Raw genomic sequence first — 19,774 nt, forward strand, 5'->3', positions numbered from 1 at the left:
TTACGAAAAGAATGTCCATAGTTTTTTGCAATTTTTCACTATATTCCCCTCTAAAATAATGGAGAAAAAGTGAGTTGCTCTTTTCCATTTTGCATTTGTATGACAAACAAAAAAAGGAACTATGTCCTCCCTTTAGTTGCCAAAAACGAGGCAAATTACAAAGACGAGAATAAATCACTTAAAACTTATAATATCACCAAGCATTTCAGAGGCCAAAGCTACATTTCCATTTATCATAGATACAAATTATGCTTTACAAATTGCAACATATAACTAGAATTTCATGTTTCCTGGGTATATATATAATGTCGCTCAATAGTTTTTCGACAATGTTGTTTCACACTCTGAAGGAGACCACTCTCCTCTCTCTGAATGATAAAGAATAAACAGAGTATACTTAGAAGAAACTCACGGATACCAAGGAAGAAGACGCCATACCATCACTTGGATTGCTGATTTTGTGCTGGATGAGCTTGACGTCCTGGTGGACAGGCGGCAGCCATGGCACGTAAGCGTCTGGCAACTTCAGTGAAAGATGGGCGGATGGCAGGATCTGGAGCCCAACACTGTTCCATAAGCATTCTCCACTCAGTATCACAGAAGCTTGGCACATGCGGTCTCAATGTGTTGTTGACGATACCACCTGCATTCAATACGAAGGATATAGGACTGCATTAATTTCCAAACTGGATCTGTGGTTCATACAGTTTCAACTTTTACATAAGATTAGATCACATTTTTAGGCCCGTCTTTTCATATCTCTACCGTAGCTTAGAACCAGTAAAAACTACAGGGAAGGACACCAACAAGGGGGATATTGCATGAGAATGAGTGGAACAGAATGAAAAAAGCAAAGAGAGAATTATAGGGAATAAAGAAGTGGGGTGGAGAGGAGTGGTTCTATTCTAGATTCCATCAATCAATCAACTACACTTTAACCCTAAACATAGTTGGGGTCAGCTACAAGAATCCTCTATCGCTCTATTCGAGCCCATTTCGCACCAATACATACTGTCTTTTCGGCCCACTTCAATTCTCAATTCATATACAATTTTTCTTGTATGTTCAAAGTTGCACCTAACATTCTAAGTGGGTTCCTAAGTAAAAGATTAGCGGGAATAGAAATAAACACTAAAAATAATAGAAGCATGTTAAGCTTCAATGTCTTTTATTATATTGGCACTTGCGGAATGCCCTACCAGATATAGTATAACATCAATTAAATAGTGGCTTGAGAAGACCCAAAGTTTTGATCACGAACTTCTAGATATTGATTATTTTATTTTGGAAGAATGTAGCTGCTTCAGAAATTAGAGGATAAAAATTGGAAGCAGCTTTATTGACCAAATATGTCTATACTGCTGTGCTTTACTTTCCAGTGAAAAAACAACCTCTGTTCCTTACTTCTAGAATGGACTCTTAACACTCCTGCTGATCCTTCATTAAGGCAGTACTTAGCAGGAAATATAGCATATAATAAGTAATTTGCATTGTGAGATGCAGACAGCAATGGCAGCACAAACTGCAAGGGAAATAGCAAGAGCAAGATGTTGGAAGGGATATAGTAAAATAAACCTATAATTGCTCCATAATGCATATTTGCATAAGGTTCCTCGCCAGTGAGGATTTCCCAAAGCACAATCCCAAAGGAGAAGACATCAACCTGCAAAGTTCAAAATTTGTCACTAGGAATGGCAACTAGTGCTGGGATTAGCTTTTTTTTCATGATTTGTTCTGTCTTAAAAGTGAAATTCCTGCTGATAAAGTTATGATGAAACAACATTTCAAAGGGAACATAGAAGTGTTGTAAGAAAATACATAAGCTTGAAGTTGGCAAAAAATTTATAACAACATGTTGAGATGATAAGCACTAAGCACCGCTGCCCCCAACACGAAGTGAAAAAAAAATGATATCTAAAATAGACTATAAGTTTTGCGTTCACATGTCAAAAGATTAACATTAAAAAAAAAAAAAAAAAAAAGGATCGAAAGCTTACCTTCTCAGAAACCTTATTACTGCCACCATTCAATAGCTCTGGAGCCATCCATGGAAGCGTTCCCCTGACACCACCAGTAACCAAGGTGTTTCTCTTAATCTTTGACAGTCCAAAATCAGCCACCTACACAGAACACAATTTTCCATTAGCTTGGGACTGATCCGTACACTTTACTTGATGAAGACTTTAACTTTCATGTTAAACTTGTAACTAGGTATAATGAGTGGCTATCAAAGTGACTAAAGAAGCTGTTTACAATTTGGGGTTAGAAACTCCTTTTATGCCTTTTAGAGCTAGTAATCCAGAAAAGACAATCTAGAAAGCATGCACACATGTTTATTAGGTACAAGTTCTCTTGTGGTATTCCACTTGTTGCTTGATTTTGGTCTAGAGATGAAATTCTTAATGATGGATGATTGTATCACGAATTGTGGCAATGATACCTTGGACCATGGCGGGATTTACTGCATTTTATATGTTTTGGATCTACTACTTTCGAAGGTATATTGGTTAGTAAGCTGATTATGTTCATCAGACTTGTATGCTATAGAAAGAAAAAGCATATTGTCACATTTCAGATCAAAACCAGCACATTCTTGCAAATGCAGAATCCATTGAAAAAATTCAAAAGCAGCACATTCTTGAAGGTTACCTTACAAATGGGTCGAGAAGGATCCTTTAAGTTGACAAGCAAATTGTCACATTTCATATCAAAATGCACAATATTCTTTGAGTGCAAATATTCCATTCCAAATGCGGCATCCATTGCAATTATGAGCCTCTTGCGACGATCAAGGTATCTGGGCAGTTCGAGTAGGGAGGACAATGTAATAAGTTTTCTTGAGCAAAAAGAGAACACAAAAAGAATAGTTTTAAGCATATTATCCAGTAACTGCACCTGTCCCTGCTAAGTAAAACATGTCTAAGAGAACCATTCACCATGAATTCTGCTACTGTGGCAAGAGTCCCTCCTGGCCCATCTTTCACTACACCATAAAATGCCACCACATTGGGATGATGAAGTTTTGAAAGAATTCCAGCTTCACGCCAAAACTCCACAGTCTGGAAATAGTTCCCAAGTTCTGTCATAAAATAGCTAGTGCAAAGAAAGCAGAAGCATGGCCAATGTATGTACTTAAAAGCTCTTACTTACCAGTTAAAAGAAAATGTATGTACTTAAAAGCTTCTACAAGTTTTATTTTTTTATAAAATTCTAGACTGCAATGAAACTCACTCCATATCTCTTTCTATACTGCGACAAAAACCATTTCAAGTATGTATAAAGTAACTTGGAATGATACAAAATATCAATTGGGTGTACAATTTAAGCTAAATCTCATAAACCAAGAGTCAACAAGAAAATACTTCACAGCTTCTACCATGATACAGACAGCGCAAACAATAACATGGTTTATAACTTTTTAGCTTCTGTTAGTTTAATTTTACAAACTTTGCAGTTCGAGAACAAACTCACCAATCTCTCCTGCTCTGATGAGCGACCTGTGAAACAGCTTTTTTTTATTCTCTTGATGGCAACATCAGTTCCTCTCCATTTTCCATGATATACGGTCCCAAATGTTCCAGAACCCAATTCCTTTAACTCTTCAAGATCTTCATTAGCGATAATCTATAATGGAATGGAAACAAGTTAACAACAAAGATTGACAGAATGATTATTGCAAATATCCATTAAAGCCCCAAATAGAAGAGATGTTTAATTAACTATAATCAATGCATGAGAAACGACTAATAAAAAGTAGGAAACACTTTCTATATATAAGCCAGATGCAAAAACGAAAAGCAATATGAATGACAAGCGCTCTCCTCCCCAACCAACCTCTGCTCCTCCCGCGGCACACACAATCAAAAAGAGAAAACAACAAAACTTAAAGCAAAAATGACTTCTACACTAAACAAGGCTTGATTAAAGCTACCTTTATTGCTTAAGAAAATGAAAGCATGGACAAGAAAACTATACTACCTTTTCTCTTGATTTAGGAAAAGTCTGCTTTTATATACACATGGGAGTTGCCTAGGACGAACAAGGGCACTTTGGGAATTTGAATTTAATTCAATTGTAAATACTGTGTTTGTGTGTACATTTTCTTAAGTTGACCCAAAAAAAGAGTTCTTTTAAGTAAATTCTATTCGTTTCCCAGATGCTTCAACTAACAAACACGTGTTGCATCTTCGTGAAGGCATGAACCCACCGCTCCACCAAAGCTGCACTTTTTCTTTTGTTTCTCCATCTGGGTCTCTTTCTTTGTTGGTTTTCTACCCTGCTGGGAATCAATAAAATGGACTCATTTTATTTAGATCTTGGATTTAAAAATCGAGTTTCACGTTCGAGGTGTCCCCAAAATCTGGTAATGCAGAGAAGGCGATAGGATAATTGCAGGTTCGGCGTCGTAGGGTCCGAATAGAGATTCCAACACTGATTTTCCTTTTCTTTTCTTTTTTTTTTTTTTTTTTTTTTGGATCAAGTAAGGAATATATTCATTAATAATGGAGAAAAGAACTTTCATATAGATGTATTACCTGTATACCAAAAAATAGAGAAACTACAAACTAAATTGTTCTCTAAAAAGACACTCATCCTTCAATACAAATAGGAACCTAATGGGTACACCAAAAAGAAATTAAGGATAAAAGGCTTATATGTACAAAACTAATTTCGTTTCCATCAAAAGCTCTCATATTTCTCTCTTTCCAAACCACCTACATAAGAGCTAACGGAGCAATACCCCACACCGTGTATCTTCTCTTCCGTCTTTCAAGGCCCAACTGAATAAAGCGTCCCTCACACTAACCGGCATGGTCCACAACAATTCGGACCATCGCAAAATTTCCCATCACAACTGTGAAGTTGTCTGGCAATGTAGGAGAAGGTGTCCTCTCCCAATTTTTTGCACATAAAGCACCAACTCCTATCTCCAGCTTCTGCTGCCCGGCTGCCCCCACACACCCCTACCAACCACCACCATCACCAAAAAAGAGAAGTGAACGGGAAAAGTGATGCCAGGGTCTCTTCCATGTACAACCCTACAGGGCGCCACTACTTGGCAATATCAACTAGACAGAATACAGACTGATGTATATATGGCATGCATGGCCTAAGCAAAATCTGTAACTACGTCCAGATCATCAAGAAGAAGAACAGAACCTTTCTCTATTTAATATAGGGAAAAAGCTCAAATATGCCATCGAACTTTCCGAAATGGCTCATTTATGCCATCGCCGTGACCGAAATGACTCATCCATGCCACCTGCCATAAACAACTCAAATGGCTGGTTTTCAATAAACAGATTTGACATTTGGCCTCCAAACAGAGGTCCACGTCTCCAAATTAAACCAGCCCAAATAAAATTAAAACCTGTCCCAAATAAAATTAAAACTCGACCCAGACCCACCCAGAACCCTTTTAACCCAAATTCCTATTCTTATTTCGCTCATCACATTATACGATCAAAACAAAACCCATTAGTAAGAAATGTTTATGATAAAAGGGGTATCCATCTTGTCAAGTGGAAAATTCTGACACTAAGCAAACAACAAGAAGGGATTGGTATAAAAAATCTTAGAAAGAAGAATCAGAGTTTACTTATGAAATGGCTCTGGAGGTACTCAAATGAAGATCAATCAGTTATGGAAGAAGGCGATTAAAGAAAAATTTGGGGAGGATGATGCGTGGAAAACCAAAGCTGTCAGCACTGTATATGGGGTTAGGGCTTGGAGGACTATCAGAAATCTTTGGAGTATCTTCAGCATTAATACCAGACTCAACGTTGGGAATGGGCAACATATTTCTTTATGGGAAGACAACCGGTTAGGTAATGGCTCTCTCCGGCACTTCTATCCAGATGTTTACATCCTAAATCAGCAGCAAAAGGCCAATATCAATGAGGTATGGAACAACCAAGGATGGGACCTTAGCTTCAGAAGACTTTTCAATGACTGAGAAATAGACAAATTCAGTGCCTTCCTCAGCACACTTAATCTCTTCAACGGAGTCTTACCTGAGCAAGATAAATTATGGCGGCTGAGAGAGACAAATCAGGAGTTTTTTCAGTCAAGACAGCTTACCTTTGGATTAATCACAACAACAATCTTCAGGTACAATGGCCTTGGAGACAAATTTGGAAGACAAACATACCATACAAGGTGGCATGCTTTGTTTGGTTGGTAGTAAAGAATGCTTGTTTAACACAAGACAGACTACAAAGAAGGGGAATACACCTTTGCTTTCTCTGTCACTTATGTGGACTGTATGCAGAAACAAACAGTCGCCTTTTTTGCATTGTAGGGTGACTACTCAACTGTGGGACATATTTCTTGCTAATATTGGTTTGAGTTGGGCAATGCCAGTTCATACATTAGGTATGATATCTAGTTGGAACAGAAGTGGAGAGACTAAAGCTCAAAGAAATATTGGAGTATGATCCCAGGATGCATATGGTGGACTATCTGGAAGGAAAGGAATTCAAGATGTTTTGATAACAAGCAACCCTATCCAGAAGACAAAGCTTAATTGTATTCGACTTTTGTATTTTTGGCGTAAAGAAAAGTACATAGATGACGCAGAGACACTCATACAATTTCTAGAGTCTCTTTTTTTTTTTTTTTTTTTTTTGATAAAGGTAACATCTTGTATTCATATCCAAAAGCAGCACCTGGAAGTGCTGAAGGGGTAATTACAAGCTCATAAAAAGAGCCATGGTGAAGCTGTCAAAAGCTAGTCTAAAACTAGTCTGCTATATCATTACAATTGGCCTATAAAATCTATCAAATCCCCTATATCCCCCAATAAGTTCTGTTTACACCAAAAATATAAGACACTAAGACAATTCATCCTAAATTTATGGATGGAGTTGCTTTTGTCTTCAAAAACTCTTAAATTTCTCTCTTTCCAAGCTATCCACCAAATGCAAGCAGGGATTAGCTGGAATCCCTGCCACCAGTTCTCTTCTCCATTTCTGTTGCCAATCCCTTGCCAACTGTTGAGTAGTTCAAAAGTAGTTTTAGGCATGACCCAACTAACACCAAGAATACAAAAGAACATGTACCACAGATTTGCAGTTGTCTTGCAATGAATGAAAAGGTGGTCGTTTGTTTCCACATCTAATCCACAAATTTCTAGAGTCTCTTTAGTTGCTAGTTTATTATTTTTGTGCAGCTTTTGCTAGACACCCCATAACTATGGCCTTCCACTGGCACTTTTGATTTCAATACAGTTTGTTATCATCTCAAAAAAAAAATGCGTATGTTAGATTGAAAATTAACTAATGCTCTAAAAGGATATGAATACCATCCATTAGCTACTTGTCCGACCATCCATTAGCTAGAAATACCAATCTTAATAATGTATATGAAATTATTGGTCAGATCCATTAGCTACTGCTCTAAAAGGATTCATCCAGTATGTGAAGTTTATAATTCTCACTTTGTACAGGATCATGCTTCTTTACTTCCCATTACGTTCAATCTAACATAGCTAAGGTTTTTTGTTTTGATCGTACAATGTGATGGGGGAAATAAGAATAGGGATTTGCATTAAAAGGATTCTGGGTGGGTCGGGTTTCAATTTTATTTGGGACAGGTTTTAATTTTACTTGGGCTGGTTTAATTTGGCGATCTGGACCTCTAATTGGAGGCCACGTGTCAAATCTGGTTTTTCGAAAACCAGCCATTTGAGTTGTTAACGGCAAGTGGCATGGATGAGCCATTTCAGACACGGCGATGACATAAATGAGCCCAACTATTAACGAGTGGCATATTTGAGTCTTTACCCTTTAATATATTTTGATTTAGCAAATGGAACGATTCAGAAAAATTATAAGTTGTTCATGAAACTTGTGCAAGTACATCGCGGACCTTAAAGTAGAAACTCAAAGCTTTTCTATATCTTGTACTTAATTGTGAAAAGATTCTTAGACTTGATATATACTTTGTAAGTATTTAGATTATTTTATTTTATTTTCCTAAAGGAACTTTTTAGTATAGAAATTCAAGGAATGAAAAGGGTAGGAAAGGAAAGGGTGATGTACTATAAGTAAATAATTAGTGGAGTAGCATAATTCATCTCGATCCCTCACTTCCTTCCAAAAGTTTAGTTCTCTTTTTGATTCACATGAATCTTTTATAACCTATATCCAACCACCAATTAAAAATACATATTCCAAGGTGAAACAGAAGATATTAAAAATTTACTAGCAAAAGTCCATGCTACCTGCAAGGAGCTGGGATCAAAGTCTCCAGGCGAGAGATTGGTAAGGGGAAAGCCAGCATTCTGAGCTCCTTGGTTCTCATCCTTCATGTTACATAAAAGGATTTACTTCAACATATTAGCACATGTTACTGAAAAACAATAATTTCAAATTGAAGCAAAATAATGCTGCTAGAAATCTGAACTGCTAAATACCTGATAGCCCGATTCAGGTATTTTCGAATTCAATTCAACATCATACTGCATAGTTTGAACGTCAGTGGATTGAGAAGGGTTGTACTCTGAAGGCAAATCCATGGTGTCTGGGACAACAATTTCAGGTAATGGTTGTTGGAACTCAGCTTCAGTATTGAGCTGAGGGTCCATATGATCTATCATTGGTCCATCACCCTTGAAAGGAGGATAACCATAATCCGTAGACACTCCATCATCAACATTTGCACGGGTAGAAGACAGACTAAGATGATCCTGATCCATCAAAGAGACATTTCTTCTAACAAACTCACCTTGAGCTATCTTTTGGAAAAAGGACCAGTGCTTTGGTTCATGGTTCTCCATATTCAAGCTCAAACCAGTTCCATCAGTGTGCAGTGGGGCAGGGACTGGTGAAGTATCCATAAGTTTGGCTTTGGAGAATATATCAGCGAGAAAATCACGGGGGAAGCGGTCATTAATGTCAAAAAGAATGCTCCCATGCTTAAGTGTGCCAACCGTAACAGAGGGCCTCCCTGTGGAAACGGCTTCTCCAACCTGACACTCTTTCTCAGCCAAAAATTGTATTTGCTCTGCTGCTTTATTTCCCTCGGCTCTATTTGCAGATGCATCACCACAATGAACCTCTGTCTGCTCGGAAGCAGACTCAGCCTGGACATTATTGCTTATGATATGATCACCTAGTCCAGATTTCACTTTCTCTGCATAAGTTGCTGCTTTCAACTCAGGCTTATAGAGATTTGCTTCGGACACTTCTCCACCACCCTTGGTATAAACTTCTCTGGCACTGACACTTAACTCCAGAGATTCCGGAAGTTTTACCCCTTTCTCTGCAGTAGCACTTTGATTAGCAGACAAAGATCTTCCAGAAGGTATAAAAAGCTCAGTCTGAGGAGCCACATTCCCATCGTTCAATTTATTAACTGATTCTATGATATACTGTGAGCCTTCAGAATGTGCATGGGTCATTATGAACTGTGAAGCAGCGGAATCATCAGATTTAGATAAACGATTGAGGCCCGACTGTTCCCTGGGTATCCATTCAGAACGAAAAGTCCGTTGAGGAATTGATGGTTGTTCATAACTAATGTCATGTGGATGTGCCCCTGAGTTCCCATAACCAGCATTTGAAGTTCTACCAGATCCAGAGAAGCCATCTTCAGTAAACCTATCAAGTTTTTCTTCCTGAACAGCTTCAGCAGACACTGAACTCTGCACTTGTTCCTGACTCTTTTCATCAATTTTAGATTGTATAACAGCATTTCCAGCAACTGCCACAGCAGTGAAGGTCGATACCTCTGTGGAATCATCCAGTGCATTTGAGGAGACAACTTTTTCGCATTCCAAAGGCCACATTTTTTCAGGCTCATTTATTTTCTGTGAAGAGCTTTCTATCTTTCTATTTCCCTTCTCATGTACTTCCTTCTCTCGAGGTAGATCTTTACTAAGTTCTAACATCTTGCGGGGAGAGTTATCTCTTTTCAGATCCACTACTGTAACATGTGTTTCTTGGTCATTCACCTGTGAGCTCTGATAAGACTGCTCGAGAGCCATGCCTTCTTTCCAATTCATGTAACCATGGGCCGAATTTACAAGAAAGTCATCTGTAAGTTGTGAAGAGTTGGGTGGATGATAACCATGGTTATACTGCACTTGCGTAGATGGAAGAACCAGGCTTCTGCCATCTACACCTGGGAAGTTGTCAACTGGTATGGAAGAGGGTAAAGGTTGCCATTCAGCGCCACCATGACGTACAGTTTGACCCAAGTATCTTGGTTGATTGGAGTCGAAGGTATGTGAAGAAATTGACACCCCTTCATGAGCGGATTGACTTGTTAGAGGCATGTCAATGACTGGATCAGAAGTATCAGCCCCTGCTACACGCCTAGCAACTTGACCATTCTCCCCAGCAATTGTTGCACTCAGAAACTCATCCAAGTTATTTTTTGAAGTGCTTGCAAGAGCAATGGAGTTTCTTCTTGAACCTAAGTCCATGCTATTGACAGCAATAACATACTGCATCTCTGAATCTTCTTCAACATTCTCCACACCAGCCAGAGAATCGTCCAAGTCACTGTAAGAAAAAAGAAATATCCGCAATTTTTGTGATCCATCACCTTCTAGTACATTACATTCCTCTATCATATTCTGCAAGTCTTCATCACAAGAAACTGACACTAATGCATCAAGATCCTCACCAGGAAGCTGATATTTTACTGTATGACAATTGTTAAATATTGTCAACAACTTTTGCCTGAGTTCCTCCCAAGAAATATCATTTCTTACACAGATGAGGTGCGTATCACCGCCGACATATCTAAGTTTCCCGTCACTTGGACGAGGCATAATTCTACCACCAAAACTGCAGAGAAACTTCAACTTTGTTGATGTACCAGATCTGGAAGACATATGGCTTTGAATCCCATGGATGTTGTTATTTCTTGATGAGGCTCTAGTTCCAGTTTGCACAGCTTGGTGGTTGCTTATCCTTTCATTTACAGACGTAGACCTCTCGTGATGTTGAACTCGAGTTTTTCCAACTGAGGCGGTCATGGAAATATCTGATCCACTTTCAGAACCTGCATGAGATTTTCCATGTCTGTCCTTCAGGTCCATATAAGAAGTTGCACCAGCAGTCCCCCCAGTAGCATGAGGAATGAGGTTCTGCTTTGGGTTAACTCTTTCGCGCATAAATTCCAGAGCAAACTCCTCGCCAGTCTGAATGGAATAGTTCATTACAGGCCTAGCTCCAACTGGTACAGCGAGATCAGGTGGTCTTATGTCTGTATTGATAGAACTGGATGGATCCTGGAAAAATCTCTGGTTTGAAGAACCAATGACCTGTGTTCTAGTGTCTATAGAACTATAACGAGCTTGTTCAAAGTTATTTTGCTGTCCCGTCATGCCCTTTCCAAAATCCCTATCCATTGTAATTGATTCTTAACATTCACCCCATAAGGAGACTTAATCACCATGGAACAGCAAGCAAGTAAGCACTTCCAATCTCAACAGCAAACTTTATTCTCAATAGGATGTTTTAAAAAGAAATGAGTAATAACTGATTTTATTTAGCTATCTCTTTTAGAATTTTTGATCGAGCAGTTAGGTAACAGAAGACCCTTGTAAATAGACAGATGTGCTATGGCTGACTCTTTTTCAGTTATCCTAACTGAGAACTTCTAATGGTGTACCTTGTGCTTGCCCTTTTTAGGTAAAAGCTGATCCTTGCGAAGAGCTACAACCTGCACACGAACATTTAGAGCCCGTTTGGATTAGCTGAAAAAAAGTGGCTTTTAAGCATAAGTTCTTAAAGTACTTTTAAGTGCTGAAAGTTATTTTATAAATAAGCAATTACGTGTTTGGATAAAAGTGCTTAAAGGGTTTTCACTTTTCAGAAGTAAAGGTGGTATTTTTATTAACAAAAAATATAAGGGATAAAAGGGTAAAGTTGTTGATCAAACCAAAATGGCTTTTAAGCCAAAAAAAAAAAATAAGGTGGGGTTGAGCAACTTCTTGATTTTGGCTTATTTTTTTTTTTTTGATTAAGCACCGGGTGTCCGGGTCTCTTTGAGCCCCGACTAATCCCGGGGGTGCACAGGCCCTCGGCAAGGAGTTTCCCGCAAGTGCACCACGGGTAATTCAGGGTTTTACCCCAGTCCAATGGCCCTCAGAAATTGTTTGCACCCAGTGGGTTTCGAACTTGAGACCTTGAAAGGGAGCACCCCAAGGCTCAAGCCAATTACCACCAGGCCAACCCCTGAGGGTTCTTTTTTTTTTTTTTTTTTTTTTTTTAAGCACTTTTTAACTTAATTTAAGTTGTTTCTATTTTTTCCAAACACCCAAATAAGTTAAAAATGGCTTATAAGCTGGTTTGACCAACTTATAAGCCAATCCAAACAGGCTCTTAGTATATCATCAGGATATGATTAACCAGATAAAGTTAAGGGTTGACATGTTACATGCCCTAAGCAAGGTAACATACGTAAAGATATCATTCAAAATGTAACTACCTTCCTAAAACTCCACCTCAAGGTTAAAACTTTATTCCATTTCATAAAAAGATGTCTTCAAAAGCGGCACGTCACACAATCCGGGACTGAACGCTTGTACCAAGCCAAGTTAAAAATACTCTAAGAGGATCATTAAATACAAACCAAGGAGAGAATACATAAGAATTAACTAATTATATTCATAATTCGTGATAAAAAAAGGTCAAGACACACATGTCATTCATATATGTTTGGTGCAAAGACCTTGTGCAGGTAAAAAAAATTCGGCCAAAAGTTCCTCACATACTTTAGTTTTCTTCCAAGAGGAGTTATTCTTTCCCTATCAAGATCGACTAACAGAAGAGTGTGGCTAATATGATAAAAGAACAAATTAGCCACACTTTTCCGGACCCTTTTTTTAACAAGCCAAAATTCAACTCCCAGCAAGACACACTAACCTCGGTGACCAAGAAAACTCTGGAGAAGAAGCAAGCTTCGATGCTCCCCAAGACAACATCAAAGGCAAGGCGGCCTTTCATTCCTTTGTTTTACTTTCCTCACTGTTAGTATCTTTTTCCGTGTCAGGAGTATTAGTATCTTTTTACCTTTGTTTATTCTTAGATCTCTAGTACTACCTGCTTGTTTCTTTCACTTTGTTTATGTTATTATCTTGCTGCTTTTACTGCATTTTCTTCTCTCCTATTGGAAACAACCTATCTACCATTTCAAAGGTAGGGGTAAGGTCTACGTACACTCTTCTACCCTCCCCAGACCGCACCTGGTGAGATTATACTGGGGATCTTCTTGTTGTTGTTTTACTTTCCTCACTCTTTCAACCTTCACAGCAACTAATTTCATTTTTTTTATGATTACTAAAGTTTGAACCTATGATCTCCGAAGAAAGTCAAAAATACGTCTCATAAGTGTCTTTATATAATGCTGAGCTACAAAATCTTTAGCATAACCTTACCTGTAATTGCATCTTCTTGATGCTTCTAATGAAATCAATTATTTCATCAACAAAAAAAATAAGTTTGATGTAAATGATCTGATCTAAACGTAGTTAATTAAACGATCAAGCTGGGGCAGAAAATCAACAAACAGATATCCAAAACCCAAATATTTCAGTTAAATCAAGCATACTATTTAAAATCCAAACTTAAAAAGAAATAGCGATTTGTATGATGATAAACAGTTTAATTACCGTAATAGATGGGAAGTTGTCATCACAAACATCTACATTTAATAGCAGAAGCAAATCGACGCATGGAACTGATAGATCTCTACAGGTTTGCCATAGTAAGAAAGAGTCAAATGTTGACTTGTTTTCTAGTTAAAGGGGACAAAGTTTTCTTTTCGTCCACTCAAAACACTTGCAGCCTATTTCACGCGCGGCAGGCTTATGTTACGGCTCTTATAAAAATAAATTTTTATTTTTATTTATCCACTTTAACATAATAAGATAAACATAAAATAAAAATTCTTATTTTATCCTTAGTATTAATTATTCATTTCTGAATTATTTTCCAAGTCTACTGAAACTATACACCAATTAATATGATATTATGATAAAATATATACCTCATTTATTAATTCGTCGTACAAAGTCAAAAGTATATAAGTAAAAGTGAACAGACGCAGTGAATGTTTTGTGAGAAAGGGTCAAAATGCCCTTGAACTAGGTGAAATTGAACAAAAATGTTCTTCATTAATGGTTAGGTCTAAAATAGCCTTGTTGTCGATAGTTTGGTCCAAATGAGTCTATTGTTACTTAATTGGGTTAAAAATGTCATTTTCTCGTATTTTTTAAAAATAAAAAAATACATTCTTTTCCTAATAAAATAAGTATTTTTAAAGAACCCCTTTTTTATTTCTTTTCTTTTAAAGTCTCTCTAACTAAGAAAAAAGTGGGGATATATGGTTTACACACTGTGGAGGATAGAAGAAGCCTTTGGAGCGATTAGAGTGATGGATGCAAATTGTTCTAGCCCATGTTTGATTATGGGGGATTTTAGTGTAGTATTAACGGTTGATGACAAAATAGGGGTGCCCAAATACAAAATGTTGTTGATTTCCTTACAGACATTAGAATTACTGAGATGAAGAGTGTAGGGAGATTCTTCATATGGACAAAATAGTCGTGTGCATAGCAAGATAGATAGAGCGCGAGTAAATGTTGCATGGATGACAAATTGGCCCCAGTTGGAAGTACTAGTTATGGATCCTTTTATATCCGATCACACTCCCTTGTGTATCAATTTTCAGAGCTATCATAAATCAAGGTCTAAAAATTTCAGATTCTTTAACTATGTAGCTCAACATGTGGGGAAGGTGTAAGAAGCATGGACTAGTAATGTTCAGGGAGCCAATATGCAAAAGGTGTGGTTCAAAGTGGCCAAAGTTTAGACCGCTATTAAGAAACTTCAAAATGCAGCCTTCCCTAAAATTGATGATAAGATACAACAGGTGAGGAAGGATCTTTTGGAGCTACAAGAACATACGAGGATTCCCTATCATAATCATGACTTATTTGACCAGAAAAGGAACCTAAAATTGGAGCTTGAAAAATAGGTAAATATTGAAGAAAGTATATTGAGACAGAAGTCTAAAGTTCAATGGTTGCAGTTAGGGGACTCAAACACTGCCTTTTGCTTCGCCAATATGAAGAATAGGCAATCCCAGAATCATATCTCATAGTTGAATGATACAGATGGGTCCACTCTACATAATGAGGAGGATATAGAGCGAGAAATCATAGGATTTTATAAAAGTCTATCGGGTACTGCAGCTGATAAACTACCAGCCATACAAGTTACTGTAATGAATAATGGTCCCATTTTGTGTAGGAGTCAGTAGCTGGAACTTATTGCACCAATCAACATAGAGGAAATTAGCAGTGTTTACAGGATATTGATAACTTGAAAGCCCCGGGGAAAGATGGTTTCCATGCTTGCTTTTTTAAGAAAGCTTGGACAGTAGTTGGGGAGGATGTCACAGAGGTTGTTTAGGACTTCTTCAATACAGGTGTTAGGCATAGACCCGTAAATTGCACAATTGTCACTTTTGTCCCAAAGGTAAAGAATCCATTAACTATAAGAGAATTTAGGCCCATTTCTTGTTGTACCATCTTGTATAAGCTCATTTCAAAAATCCTGATAAAGAGATTACAAAGGGTCATGGATTACTTGGTTGATGCTAGTCAAAGTGCCTTTGTTCCTGGCAGGGTCATTACTGACAACTTGGTACTTGGACATGAACTGGTAAAACGTTATGGTAGAAAAGGAATATCCCATAGACGTATGCTAAAGGTGGATATGCAGAAGGCATATAATTCTTTGGAGTTGCTATTCTTGCAACAAGTACTGCACAATTTAAATTTCCCTGATATCTTCATTAACTGGATCATGCTTTGTGTTTCCACTGTATCTTGTTCAGTTATGATAAATGGGAGACAGTCCAAACCATTCCAAGCTAGAGAGGGGTTGAGATAGGAAGATCCACTCTTCCCATTCTTATTTGTTTTGGCCATGGAAAATCTGAACAGACTATTGAAGATAATGATATTGAATCTCAACTTTAACTACCACCCAATATGCTCCAGATAGTATAGTTGGGATTTGCATATGACATGTTTCTGTTCTGCAGGGGAGATGTGGGTGTATACGGTGAAAACCGGATATGCGTTCTGAACCGGAGGAACGCTCGAACCGAGGCCAAGGAAGGGCATCATTTGGTCTGGTTTCCTTCATGGCCGAGTTGGTCGTTGCCGTTGGTCTGTTTGGTCGTTGTCGTTGGTCCATTTGGTCGTGGCCGTTAGTCCGTTTATTCGTGGTCGTTGGTTCGGGAGATCCGTTGAGCGATTACCACACGTCGATAACGTCCTGCCACGCTCAACTGCCAATCGTACGGGTGTCAGACCGTACGGCCAACCTAACCCAACCTAATCCAAGTCAGAGTTTTCTTTATTTTTTAGTTTTCTCTTATTGTATGGAGCCCATGAGGCAACACTATAAATAAGGGCCATTGCTCACTTTTAGGGGGGGTTGGCTCTTTAACATCAAGAACATTCTTTTGTACTAGAAATATATACAAATCTCTCTCATTATCGTGTGCAATCGGAATATATTGTGTTCATCTCTATTACATTTCTTCAATCAAGTAACACACATATATTAGTAAACATACAAGTCCATAACAAACCACCAATTATTAGTTGCTTCTTCATAATACATTCATACATTTCTCTTCTCTAACAAAGGGATTCAAGGCATAACCACATATCCTATACCTCACCCACAAATTTAATTGATTATCCAAATTCGGGGTAAACAGTTTGGCGCCCACCGTGGGGCTAGGATAATAGTGGTCTTTTATCTTGATCTCTACCTTACCCATCAAAATCGAAAGCATCTTCTGTTCGTCACTGATAAAAACGGACTAGATGGCTGACAGTGGGCAATCTGGTCACGTCAACAACTACGAAATCGTGGCTGAAAACGAAGGAAGCGGTCCACGGGGACTACTAAACCCAACTGATCCTAACCCCGTTAATTCGAGGGAGGGCCTCAACCATCAAAACACCGTGGACCAGGAGAATGCAGCCCAACCGGCTACCGACCCTTTAAATACACACAATTCGATTACTTTATCCCAGACTCAGGGCCGGAAAGAACCGGGTACCCCGAAGGATAATGTTGACTTACGTTTAATCTTTGAAATGTTGCAGGAACAAAGAGCGGCGATTGCCGAACAGGGAATCGCAATAGCCCGGTTGCAAAACGAAGGGGATAAAACGACCTCGGAGGAGGCAAAAGGTGTTGCTGAACCCAGAAGAGATGAGGCACGGATGGTCGAGAGAGATGGGTCCGGAGCTGGGTCCTCCACCGAGGTTCTGAGAATGCTCGAAACTTTGGCAAAACGGGTAGACTCAACCGAGAAGAGGGTGGAAACATACAACTCTCAGGTAGACCAAATCCCGGGGGCTCCGCCTTTACTGAAAGGGCCGGATTCGAAGAGGTACATCCAAAGGCCTTTTCCTCCGAGTGCAGCTCCAAAACTAATCCCGAAGAGGTTCAAAATGCCGGATATCCAGAAATATGACGGCACAACGGACCCACACGAACACGTGACCTCATACACGTGCGCTATAAAGGGCAATGATATGGAGGAGGACGAAATTGAATCGGTATTGTTGAAAAAGTTCGAGGAAACTTTGTCAAAAGGGGCATTGACGTGGTACGACCATCTGCCCGAGCATTCGATCACTTCATTCGAAATTCTTATCTTTAAAACTCACATTAAACGTATTTTGATTGACCCAGGTAGCTCGACTAACATCATCCGGTGGAGAGTGGTCGAACAGCTTGGGCTGCTCGATCAGATCGTACCGGTAGCCCGGGTTTAACATGGCGAGCGAAACCACAAAGGGGGAGATATCGCTGCCGGTCAACATCAATGGCACTATCCAGCAAATGGTGTTCTATGTGATCGAAGGGGACATGAAGTATAACGCATTACTAGGCAGACCCTGGATACATAGCATAAGGGCCGTGCCATCGATATTGCATCAGTTGCTGAAATTCCCGACATCGGAGGGGATAATAACCATCCGAGGCGAACAGCCCGCTGCAAGGGAGATGTTTGCGGTCGAGGAAACGACACCTCAACCCGAAAAATCGGATCAAAAAGAGAAGGGCTCGACCGGGGAAACAGACACCAAATAGCAATCACAGCATACAGGGTTGGACCCGGGGTACGAAGAGGATGACTTCGATGTGCCCAAATCATTCGTCATGCCGGATGACTCGGACGCAACCAAGTCGACAGTAGAGGAGCTGGAGCAGATCATCTTGTTCGAGTATCTACCAGACAGAAAGGTATACCTGGGCACGGGGTTAACCCCGGAGCTCAGGAACAAGTTAATTGAATTTCTTCGAGCTAACGCAGATTGCTTCACATGGTCCCATATAGATATGACAGGTATATCACCGGAGGTAGCAACTCACAACCTCAGCTTAGACGGGAATTTTTCCCCAGTGAAGTAGAAGAGAAGGCCCATGGAGGAGCAAAACACGCCTTCGTAAAAGACGAGGTAACAAAGCTTTTAAAAATAGGTTCTATCCGGGAGGTAAAGTACCCGGACTGGCTAGCTAACGTGGTAGTGGTGCCCAAGAAAGGTAACAAATTTTGAATGTGTGTTGATTACAAGGATTTAAATAAAGCATGCCCGAAGGATTCATTCTCGTTGCCTCACATCGATAGAATGATCGATGCGACGGCCGGGCATGAGATGTTAAGTTTTCTCGATGCCTACTCCGGGTATAACCAGATTCGAATGCACCCGGAGGATCAAGAGAAAGCATCCTTCATCACCCGATATGGGACTTACTGTTATAATGTCATGCCTTTTGGACTAAAAAACGCCGGTGCAACTTACCAACGCCTAGTTAATGAGATGTTCGAAGAACAAATAGGAAAAACAATATAAGTTTATATTGACGACATGGTGGTCAAGTCCCTGGAAACAGAGGACCATTTAAAACATTTGCAGGAAACCTTCGACGTGCTCCGCGAGTACAACATGAAGCTCAACTCGGAAAAATGTGCCTTCGGGGTAAGGTCCGGCAAATTTCTGGGTTTCATGGTGTCAAACCGGGGGATCGAAATAAACCCGGACAAGATTAAAGCCATCGAGGATATCGAGGTGGTGAATAACGTCAAAGGAGTATAGAGGCTCACCGGAAGGATAGCGGCGTTGAGTCGTTTCATATCGAGGTCCTCGGACAAGAGTCATCGTTTCTTCTCCTTACTAAGGAAGAAAACGACTTCGTTTGGACACCGGAGTGCCAAAGAGCTTTACAAGAATTGAAGAGATACTTGTCTAGCCCGCCGCTGTTGCATACGCCAAAGGCGGACGAGCCATTTTTTCTCTACCTTGTTGTCTCCGAGGTAGCGGTAAGTGGCGTTTTGGTCCGAGAAGAATCAGGTACGCAATTCCCTATCTATTATGTAAGCAGAACTTTGGGGGATGTGGAGACCTGTTATCCCCACTTGAAAAAATTGGCATTGGCACTGGTAAGTGCTTCTAGAAAGCTCGTGCCCTACTTTCAATGCCCCCCAATATGTGTAGTAACTACTTACCCCCTGAAAAACATCATGCATAAGCCAGAATTATCGGGTAGACTAACTAAATGGGCCGTCGAAATTAGAGGATATGATATCGAGTACAAACCTCGAACGGCCATCAAGTCCCAGATCTTGGCCGATTTTGTGGCAGATTTTACCCCGGCTCTGGTCCCCGAGGTTGAGAAAGAGCCTCGGGTATTTGGTCGCTGCATACGGACGGAGCCTC

The 19,774-nt window shown here is 39.5% G+C and overlaps 1 protein-coding gene across 3 annotated transcripts; it reads right to left on the reverse strand.

Moving 5' to 3' along the window:
* Positions 1–203: 203 nt before the first annotated feature.
* On the reverse strand, positions 204–13,801 carry LOC132606287 (uncharacterized). Of its 3 annotated transcripts, none has more exons than XM_060319724.1 (9): positions 13,628–13,796; positions 8,417–11,676; positions 8,225–8,305; positions 3,472–3,624; positions 2,896–3,059; positions 2,650–2,797; positions 1,998–2,120; positions 1,576–1,663; positions 204–643 (listed from the first exon to the last, which is right to left on the reverse strand). In XM_060319724.1, the coding sequence occupies exons 2-9, from the start codon at positions 11,360–11,362 to the stop codon at positions 441–443; spliced, it is 3,906 nt and encodes a 1,301-aa protein (XP_060175707.1). In that variant the 5' UTR covers positions 11,363–11,676; positions 13,628–13,796; the 3' UTR covers positions 204–440. The 3 variants fall into 3 exon arrangements, with proteins under 3 accessions (XP_060175707.1, XP_060175708.1, XP_060175709.1); XM_060319725.1 differs by lacking the exon at positions 13,628–13,796 and adding an exon at positions 12,445–13,607; XM_060319726.1 differs by lacking the exons at positions 204–643; positions 1,576–1,663; positions 1,998–2,120; ... (1 more) ...; positions 2,896–3,059; positions 3,472–3,624 and adding an exon at positions 6,655–6,992 and having other exon boundaries at positions 13,628–13,801.
* Between the last annotated feature and the right edge of the window lie 5,973 nt (positions 13,802–19,774).

The sequence above is a fragment of the Lycium barbarum genome, chromosome 8 (genome assembly GCF_019175385.1).
Source record: "Lycium barbarum isolate Lr01 chromosome 8, ASM1917538v2, whole genome shotgun sequence".
Lineage (NCBI taxonomy): Eukaryota > Viridiplantae > Streptophyta > Magnoliopsida > Solanales > Solanaceae > Lycium > Lycium barbarum.

What these genes read in the sequence shown, in the direction of transcription:
- LOC132606287 (XM_060319724.1), bottom strand. Translation starts at nt 11,362, where the DNA reads ATGGATAGGGATTTTGGAAAGGGCATGACGGGACAGCAAAATAACTTT. An exon ending in TACCTGAATCGGGCTATCAG is followed by an intron (nt 8,306 to 8,416) that starts GTATTTAGCAGT and finishes TGTAACATGAAG; the next exon opens with GATGAGAACCAAGGAGCTCA. An exon ending in GCATTATGGAGCAATTATAG is followed by an intron (nt 644 to 1,575) that starts GTTTATTTTACT and finishes TATTGAATGCAG; the next exon opens with GTGGTATCGTCAACAACACA.